General features: G+C 50.5%; 1 protein-coding gene across 2 annotated transcripts in view; it reads left to right on the forward strand.

Annotated features, from left to right (window-relative positions):
- ABAT (4-aminobutyrate aminotransferase) overlaps window positions 1-9023 on the forward strand; it is an 87735-nt gene extending 78712 nt beyond the window's left edge. For both annotated transcript variants that reach the window (XM_010840453.1, XM_010840454.1), the window contains exons 13-16: window positions 16-183; window positions 1632-1778; window positions 3899-4010; window positions 5851-9023. In XM_010840453.1, the coding sequence (XP_010838755.1) occupies window positions 16-183; window positions 1632-1778; window positions 3899-4010; window positions 5851-5972 (549 nt within the window). In that variant the 3' untranslated portion in view covers window positions 5973-9023. The remainder of the gene's footprint in view (window positions 1-15; window positions 184-1631; window positions 1779-3898; window positions 4011-5850) is intronic.
- The last annotated feature ends 975 nt before the right edge of the window (window positions 9024-9998 follow it).

Genomic DNA, 9998 nt, shown 5'->3' on the forward strand with positions numbered 1-9998 from the left:
CCCCGCCTGCGCCAGCACGGCTGTGCCTTCTTGGTGGACGAGGTTCAGACTGGAGGAGGCTGCACCGGCAAGTTCTGGGCCCACGAGCACTGGGGCTTGGATGACCCGGCGGACGTGATGACCTTCAGCAAGAAGATGATGACCGGGGGCTTCTTCCACAAGGAGGAGTTGCGGCCCAATGCTGTGAGTGGAGACCCCGCCTGCCTGTCCCCACCTTTGCTTTCCAGGGCAGGGGGCGTTGCTTTCTCTTAATTGCTTCTTTCTCACCAACAAGGCACTCAGTAAATACCTAAATGTCTCACAGAAGTTTCTGAAGCCTTATTTCTTCTCAACCTAATTTAAAGGCAATGGTTACAGTCACCCCAGCTCTCTCTGCAGGGTTGACTTTATAGCAGTCGATCTTCAGGCTTCTGATTTTTCTCTCTGTGCACAAGCAAAAATATTGTCAATAGCTGCTGCCGTGAACAGCGCCTTTGTCTCTGACCCAGTTCTAAATACTCTGCTTGTACTTTTAATCCTTACAACATCTAACCAAGTAAATGTTATTTTTCTCTCCCATTTTGCTAATAAGGAATCAGGCACAGAGACGTTAAGTAAGTTGTTTAAGGTCACACAGCCGGTTAAGTGACAAAGTCAAGATATAAACCCAGAGCTCATGCTCTTAACCACTTTACTGGAATGCCATATGTACATACAGATTCTCTCTTTCTCTCTCTCTCTCAGGGCCCAGGGTCCCTCCTTCCATCATACCTTCATATAGCTTCTACCCTCAAGGTCACCTCATGATCCAAAATGGCTACTTGGGCTCCAGCCCTCAAATTTCAATTTTAGGCAGTAGGAAGGAACAAGGAGGCAAGGACAGAGTGGCCCACTTCTCGTCCTTAAGCAGCTTTCCCAGAAATCCCACAACGTTTCTGTTTCTCCCGCTTTTGCCTAAGATCTGCTCACATGGCCACTCTTAACTGCAAGAGGGGCTGGGCAGTGTGTTTCAGCTGGGCTGCATTGACGCCTGAAAGAGGAGTAAAGGAGCGGCCTTTAAGGGCCAGGCTGCCATCGGTCCACTCCTGACTCCACCAAAGTGTTGTATGTTCACAAACAAATCACTTCACCTGGAACCCCAGCTCATCCTTTGTGAAAATAAGGATTGTGGTGATGAGGAGCCAACTGTCTCAGTTTCCCCAGGACTGAGGGATTTTCCAGGGCATGGATGAGTTGGTGTCCCTAATAGGAGTAACTAGAAGACCCACAGGGCTTCCCCAGTGGCTCAGCTGTAAAGAATCGCCTGCAGTACAGGAGACGCAGACTCGATCCCTGGGTGGGGAAGATCCCCTGGAGGAGGGCAACCCACCCCAGTATTCTAGCCTGGAGAATCCGGTGGACAGAGACTCCTGAAAGGCTACAGTCCATAGGGTCGCAAAGAGTCGAACATGACTGAAGCAACTTTAGCACACACGTGTTTAAGACCTACAAGATTGCTGTGATGGAAACAATTTGTTGAGACCATGTGTTATCCTCCCAGCCCTTAGCAGCTGCTTGCTGAGTTGATCTCTCTCCTCTTAAATGGGGAGAAGTGAGTCTGAGGCTACGTCTGGAACCTTTCTGATACCCGTGATATCTGATTCTGATTCCAGCCTTACCGGATCTTCAACACGTGGCTGGGAGACCCATCCAAGAACCTGCTGCTGGCCGAGGTCATCAACGTCATCAAGCGAGAGGACCTGCTGAACAACGCAGCCCATGCTGGGAAGGTCCTGCTCACAGGACTGCTTGACCTCCAGGTACTCCACCACCCCAGCCCCACCCCAACCTTCCAAGACCCCACCCATGGCTCCCAACGGCCCCTGGGGCAACAGCTGAGCCCTTCAGGGTGGCATCGCACCACTGCCCCAGTGATTCTGAATGGGCTGCACCATTTCTGTAGAGAGCGCCTTCCTACCCCTCATTTCCAATCTTGTTCCCGGTTCCTGATGCTCCTCTGAGAGTTCAAACATCCTCCTCTGAGTTCAGACATCCCTCCTTTGAGAAACCTCCCCAACACTCCTCTCTTCTTCCCACCCGTGTGCTGCCTGTTCCCTCCCCTGGACCATCTTCTACACCCTGATCACTCCGTAGCAGTGCTCTCCAGGGGGACAGATTGCAAGCTCTTGTCGTTGTTCAGTTGTGTCCGACTCTTTGCGACCCCATGGACTGCAGCACACCAGGCTTCCCTGCCCATCACCAACTCCCAGAGCTTGCTCAAACTCATGTCCATCGAGTTGGTGATGCCATCCAGCCATCTCATCTTCTGTCATCCCCTTCTCCTCCTGCCTTCAATCTTTCCCAACATCAGGGTCTTTTCCAATGAGTCAGTTCTTTGCATCAGGTGGCCAAAGTCTCGGAGTTTCAGCTTCAGCATCAGTCCTTCCAATGAAGGAAATGGCAACCCACTCTAGTACCCTTGCCTGGAAAATCCCATGGACGGAGGAGCCTGGTAGGCTACAGTCCATGGGGTCGCAAAGAGTCAGACACAGCTGAGTGACTTCACTTTCCTTTTTCCTTTCCTGATATGTGCTCTAGAGATATCTGTTCTTTACAATCTCAGATCGAGGATAAAGATATACAATGCACAGTCTTCAGTGTCAAACCTTCAGGCCTTCCATGACTTTATTTAGCCCTTCGGCTAGTGACACCCTTTCTCAGCAACTCCCTCAAGGCTCTGGTTACGGGAACAGTCACTAATGGTTTTCCATCAGTCACATCAGTACTTCACCATCTTGTTTTCAAGATGTTTTTCCACAATGTACTTTTTACTGCTCCTAGCGCTTTGCCTGGGGTGATGAGAAAGTCATTCTTATTTTTCAAAGAAGCTCTGTTAATTATAGTACAGGCCTGTGCATAGCATATTCCCTACAGTACTCCGCAGCAAGAGAGGCCACCACAATGAGAAAACCACGCACCACGAGTAAAGAGTAGCCTTCCACGCACCGAAACTAGAGAAAAGCTCGCACAGCAAGGAAGACCCAACACAGCCAAAAATAAATAAATAAAAGTTAGAAAAGAACTTGCTTATCTGAAATTTATCTGGGTGTCCTGTATTTTTTTCTGGCACCCCTAAGCCAGAACAAGTTGAAGTTAGAAGAATATGATTCTCATTTTCTGGATGGGAATGGGAAGCTTTAAACCCAGGTCTGCCTGATTGTAGACGCTGAAGGGGTTAAGTGTGGCTGCTGAGACAGCTGAGCCCCTCCAACTGTGCTGCGTGTAGCTTGAAGGGGGATTTCTTTTTCTTTTCTTGGACTGGATTTTCATTTAGACTGAGGCTGGGTGGGAGCAGGTGCTAGAAAAAGCCTCTGGGAAGGATGGGAGCAGAAGGACCTTCCCTCCTGCTGCCCGTTCCCTCCCCCGTTGCCAGGGTGGCAGGGGAAATGTCGGACACTTCTGTGTCCCCTGGGGGGACAGCTGGGCCCCAGTTGCAGTTGTCGGTGCCGGAGTGTGGACATGTCAGGGCCGGCCGGGCTCTGCAAGGATCCTGTTGTTCTGAGGCTGTCCCTGCCCTGAGCCCAGTGGCCATGAGGTCCACGTGGACTGATGGCTGCCTTGGCTCTTTTCTTTTTTACTGCACCGGGTCTTCGTTGCTGCGTGGGCTTTCTCTAGTTGCAGTGAGCAGGGGCTAACCTCTAGTTGCGGCGTGCAGGCTTCTTGTTGCGGTGGCTTCTCTTGCCGCAGAGCACGGGCTCTGGGATGCGGGCCTCAGTCATTGTGGTGCACGGGGCTTAGCTGCCCCACAGGCCGTGGGATCTTCCCGGACCAGGGATGGAGCCCACATCCCCTGCATTGGCAGGCGGATTCTTAACCCCTGGACCACCAGAGAAGTCTTGCCTTCCTTTGCACTGATGCCGGTCTTGTCTCCCAACTGCAGGCCCGGTTCCCCCAGCTCATCAGCAGAGTCAGAGGGCGAGGCACCTTCTGCTCCTTCGACACTCCAGACGAATCCGTGCGGAATAAACTCATTTCAGTAGCCAGAAGCAAAGGTAAGGCAGCTGGGCAGCGGGGGGCGGGGAGGCGGGGGCAGTGACCACGGTTCCTGGTGGGGGGCCCACTGGGGCACAGAGGTGAACCCTCACAGGACTAAAAATAGTCTGAATCTCCTTTCTCAAAAGAAGAGAAAGTTACCAGGGAGCTTTATTTGTATGTTGATTCATGTGGCAATATTCCCCGAGGTAAGTGGTGCCTATGCTGGAAAGGATCAGGAAAACTTCCTTCAAGGAGTTTTCAGTCTAGCAGGAAGGGGTGACATCAAAGAGAATATTTCAGAAACAACCTATTACAGTTTTAAGTCCTAGGATGGAAGAAAAGGAGCTAGAGAGCAAATAGCTAGGGAAAATGTCCAGGAGATCAGGGGAGGCTTCCTGGAGGAAACAGCATTTTGCTGGATGAATACCGGTTGGCCAGGTGAAGAAGGTGAGAAGGAGCATTTTGGGCAGAGGGAGGGAGGTGTTCCTTTAGCTGGGTGAGACGGGGCTTAGAGTGTGACAAGGGACAGAGGCGGCGGCGGGCAAATCAGGTTCAGGTGGGTAAGGTTCAAGATTCCAGACTTTCTCCTGAGAGCTATGGGAGCCCTGGAAGTTTTAAGTGGGGGAGATCAGAGTGCCTGCTGGGTGTCTAAGCCAGTGTCTTTCATATGGACCATCTTAGAGTATCCCAGCAGCAACCCTGAAGGGCAGGGTAATTCATCTCCTCTTGAGAATGGGAAAAAAAAAAACAAATTTCAGAGACTCTGTGCAACCCAGGCAAGGACCCCAATCTAGTCAAAGGTGAAGTCAGCCTTTAAAATAAGCACATTCTGGGGACTCCCTGATGGTCCAGTGGTTAAGACTCTGCGCTTCCCCTGCAGGGGGCATGGGTTCTGTCCCTGGTCCAGGACACTAAGATTCCCGCAGGCCATAAATAAATAGATTTTTAAAATAAAATAAGCAGATTCCAGGAATTCCCTGGTGGTCCAGTGGTTAAGACTCTGCGCTTCCACTACATGGGGCACGAGTTCAAACCCTGGTCCGAGAAACTAAGATTCCCATAGGCCATAAATAAATAGATTTTAAAAATAAATTCCAGGAGCTCCCTGGCGTCCAGTGGTTAAGACTCGGTACTTTCACTGCTGAGGCCACAGGTTCCCTCCCTGATTGGGGAACTAAGATCCCATATGCTAAAAAATAATAATAATAAGCAGATTCCATCTCTTGGACATGCTGCTGACCTGCCCACACTTTTGTAACTTACTTTTTTTTATAATTGTATTTATTCAGTTACTTTTGGCTGCACTCAGGCTTTCTCTAGTTGCAGGGAGCAGGGACTACTCTCTAGCCGCGTGGTGTGCAGGCTTCTTACTGTGGTGGCTTCTCTCGTGGCGGAGCATGGGCTGTAGAGCACGTGTGGCACACAGGCTTAGCTGCTCCGTGGCATGTGGGATCTTCCTGGACCAGGGGTCAAACCCGTGTCCCCTGCACCGGCAGGCCGATTCTTAACCACTGGACTACCAGGGAAGTGCTGTAATTTAGTTCTTTACTTATTTTCTCTCCCTGCCGCACCGTGAGTTCCTAGAAGGCGGGGACTTGGTCTCAGGGTTTCCCCTTCAGCAGGGCTAGTTTGGGGCAACAGAGCTGGCATTTGCAGTTGGAAGGGAGGGAGGAAAGAGAGAAGGTGGGTGAGCTGGGTGATGGGAGACAGTGAGAAGGCTGGATGGGTGGCTAGCGGAAGGATGAAACAGTCCAGATGGATGGTAGCACCCCTGTGTGACCACGCCCCCAGGGGACCCCCAGCAGGTGACTCTGAGCCCGAGCCCCTAACCCACCCACCCCTTGCCTCTCCTTCCAGGCCTGATGCTGGGAGGCTGCGGCGACAAGTCCATCCGCTTCCGTCCCACTCTGGTCTTCCGAGATCACCACGCCCACCTGTTCCTCAACATCTTTAGTGACATCCTAGCTGACTTCAAGTAAAGAAGCCCTCTCCTCCACGCTCTGAGGACGGCCTGACCTCAACCGTTGTCCAATTGATTAGTTCGCCTAATTCATGTTTTCACTCAAAGTTTCAGAGGTGAAGGCATAAACTGAACGGTTACTTGTGAAGGAGGGGATGTCTCTGGTGGCTTGGGGGCAGGGAGGGGCTGGTTGGGGTCTCCGTCTCCGCGGAGCCGGTGGCGCACATTGATTTTCAGCTCAGAGATTCTGCTTGAGCCCTGGACTTAGTCTTAGGATGGTCCCTGGGGGTCCTGGCCACATAACTGCCCACCAGGAACCCCCCCAATACCTTTTGAAGCCAGTCAAGGGAATGACACCTGCTGCTGGGGCTGGCGGCTGGGGCTCCTGGGTTCCGTTCCACTCAAGGGACACATTCAGAGAGGGGAGGATGCTGGTTCTCCCTCCCCTGTCCTATGCAAACAGACTCACGTCCCCCTCATCCCTCTCTGAGCATGTCCCATGGGCAGTGCAGTGATGGGCAGGACAGAGCATGGGAAGGCAGGATGGCAGGGACATGAGACTGAGCTTGGGGCTGTGGGAAGGGGGTCTTCTAGCCACTCCCCCGATGCATCTGGGGATTTCTCTCCAAACTGTGAATTCTCTCCTTGATGGGGTTTCATCCTGGGAGAATCTCTGGGCGGCATCACCAACCAGTCTTAGTCACCACTCTCTTTCCCCGAGTCCCCTCCCTCCTGTTAGGCGTCAGCCCAGACTTCCCTCCTGGGAAGGAAAGCTGTAGCCCATCACCCCGGGACACACTCCCGGGAGTGTCAGCCCAGGCCGGGGACAGCAGAGACCACCCCCCCCCCTTCCTGTCCTCCCAGCTTCTGGGGTCTGACTTTGGACCCCTGGTCGGGGGGAAACCCTTTCTATAGCTTCTGCTCATCCACCTCTGCTCCACATGTGAGCAGCGCCCCAGGAACATTTTCCGCTCCGTCAGAGGGACTTGGTTACAGGACCAGGTTTCTTCTTGCGGGAGGCGTCACGCATTAAACGCACAGAGCTCCAGGCAGGAAAATGCAGCCTGTCAGGGCGCGGCGATTTCCTTGTCGTTATTGCTCTGAGTGAGATTTTCCCGCCACGCGTGAGTGTGAGAGGACCAGGCAGGTGATGCTTAGAGGACGCTTCATTGGACGATGGCTGAGGTTCAGGGGGGTCTCTCCTGGAGATGAGACAATTTGCAACTGATTTGACTTCAGTTGCTTCTAAAACAGAGCAGCAGGTCATCCTAGAGCAATGAGGTGTGGTTTAGTGGGTAGATGAAGGAAGTCTGTCCAAAAGGAAGCCATTGGGGTCTCCCCATGCCTTGGTTGACTGTTTTGGGGAGCCGGGCAGATCAAGAATCTCAATTCAGCACTTTTCTCTTTTAATAACTAATCATCCAAAGATCTCAAAGTGCTTTGGTTTTTTTCTTCCCGCTTCCACTGTTCAGCAGATTTGGTCATCAACCTATGTTTGCCGAGAGTGAAAGGCAAACTCACATGTTTAACAAGAACACGGACAGATCCGTGAATACTGGTTCACCCCACATCCTGCACTCAGTGCTAATCTGTTGCTTTTAAGGAGCTCTGCTGTGTCCGAGGGCATGCACACTGCCAGCTAAGTGGAGTTCCCTCTCTCTACAACTTTCACTCACTTGTAAATTCATTTATTTATCCAGTCATTCATTCATGAAACTTGCATTAAATACCTGCTCTGTCCCAGGCCCAGTGCTAAGCACTAGAAATCCAAAGGTGAAATAAAACCTAGTCCCTGCTCTCAAGGGACTCACCCTCCCATTGGGAACGACAGACTCTTAAACCAACAATCAATGCAGAATGGCAAGTGCCATAACAGCAGTATGTGTGGGAACATCAGGAAATCAGAGGGTGTGACCCGATCCACCTAAGGGTCAGAGGAGGGTCCAAGGAGAAAGTGACATTTAAGCAGGGTTTTGCAGGATGCGTAAGAGTTCACCTAGCAGACAAGGCAAGGAAGTGTTGCAGAAAGGGAACAGCATATGCAAAGACACGTCCGTTCACAGCCTCACACCTTTCACAGGGGATCCAGATTCCACAGGCAATATCCCAAGATTCAAGGCCTTATTTAACAAACAAGCAAAATGCAAACCAAACCATACTTCACATATGCTTTCTCTGGAGAAACAGCATCGGATCCAAACAAACTGTGAGGTTCCTGGAGTCCAAAAGGTTTTTAAGCCAGTGCCCAAGCAGAAACATGGCTCTCTTTGGTGGAGAGACTGGCTCCAATATTTTGTTCTCTCCCCATAGGGCATGGACAGATAAATGAAATCTTTTTTTTTTTTTTTTAAATCTGGAGAGTCACAACCAGACTTATTCACTCCTTACCAAGGGAAGTTACTTCTTAGAAAACTTTTTAAGCCATTTATCAGCCAGTTCTCATTGACTCAGGGCTGAGTGAGTTCCTGAGACATCCTCTTTTGGAGGTGGGGGGTCTAGCTGGAAGAACTTCAAGGTAAAGATTCTCAGCAGTGTTCAAGAAACTTGTCAGAGGTTAGTGGAACACAGGGAGAGTAGAAAACAGGTGCAGAAGAGTTTTTTTGACCTATGGTCTGGAAATGAATCCATCCCACAGTAGTGCCATGGAGTTTAGTACATGTCGCTAGGAAATCTCATCCCTTTTACAGAAAAACGAGGTCCAGTAATAGCAAATCTTAGCACATCCTCACTTTTATTATAAATGGGTGTTTGTTTTTTTTTTTACAATTTTTACTGACACTCAGTAACCATGCAAAGTTGTGTACAACATTCATCTGTCTATATATCTATATGTGTCTATATCTATCTATATATCAACTCATGGTAGAAAACCATAGCTAGGGAACCTCGCCGACTTACCCGCATACAAAATGATCTTGTTTACAGTATTCTGTTGACAGTGCCAATAAATGATAAAGAAATTAACGCGTCACGATGTAACGGATGACCCTATGCCCAATTCCATGAATTCAATCTGTTTCCTGTGTTCATCAGTATTCTTAAATTAAAAACAAAATGTTTATAATGGAAACATCTGCGTATAAGTGGTCTTTTTGGTTAGAAATGGTTTTGGTAAGGACTCATTTAACAAGTTCTTATTAAGCACGTATGATAAAAGTGCTTAATCATAACTCTTCAGGATGTCTTGGGGTAATTCTGTGCCTGCATTAAGTCTGCCTTGGGCTCAGGAAGCCTGCTGAGGCCATTCAGTTCATCAGAGTTCATCTAAGGTATACCACGTGTCGGGGGTGGACAAGGTGTGGTCCTCGGCTCACCTGCCATGGGCCTATCTAAGGACCAGGATACAGGAGGATGCTGTTTGTGAAAAAAAAAAGACAGGCCCGAGGCATGGTGGAAGTTAGGCCCCTGAATTTCAACCTCACGGTTGAGTGAGAACGGCTCCAATGACTCAGAGGAGGGGTAGAAGGCATTCCAGACCAAGAGAACAGCCAGCTGAAGGCTGGGTGAGGCAGGCAGGTCTGTGGCGTTCAGCATGACTGTATCACAAAGAAGGGGAGACGGGAAGAGCCTGGAGACCAGGCCAAAGAAGAAGGCAGGGCACGGATCCAGAGGGCCTTCTGAGCCAGGCTGGGCCTGCCACACAGTGATGGAGTCACCGAAGGGCTGGGGTAAGGGGGTAATCAACGTGCATTCTCGAAAGAATGTCCCGAGTGCCCACTGTGAACATCAGAGCACCTGGACCACCAGGTGGGAATCTGTGGCCTTGAAATGACTGGGTGGCCCGACCAGGACAGCAGTAATGGGCTGGATTGGGAGATCCAATGGGATCTCTCCCAGTAATGGGAGAGGCCGAGCACAGAACCCACAGAGCCCAGGACACTGACAGTCCACACTAGGTACCTTGTGTTGCTTCATTTTTAATGTTTTTTAATTTATTTGGCTGCACCGGGTCTCCGTTGCACCATGTGAGATCTTTTTTTTTAACTTGTGCCATGTGGGATCTAGTTCCCTGACCAGAGATCGAACCCAGGCCCCCTGCCTTGGC

This window comes from Bison bison, unplaced genomic scaffold (assembly GCF_000754665.1).
Source record: "Bison bison bison isolate TAMUID 2011002044 unplaced genomic scaffold, Bison_UMD1.0 scf7180017864144, whole genome shotgun sequence".
In the NCBI taxonomy this organism is placed as follows: Eukaryota; Metazoa; Chordata; class Mammalia; order Artiodactyla; family Bovidae; genus Bison; species Bison bison.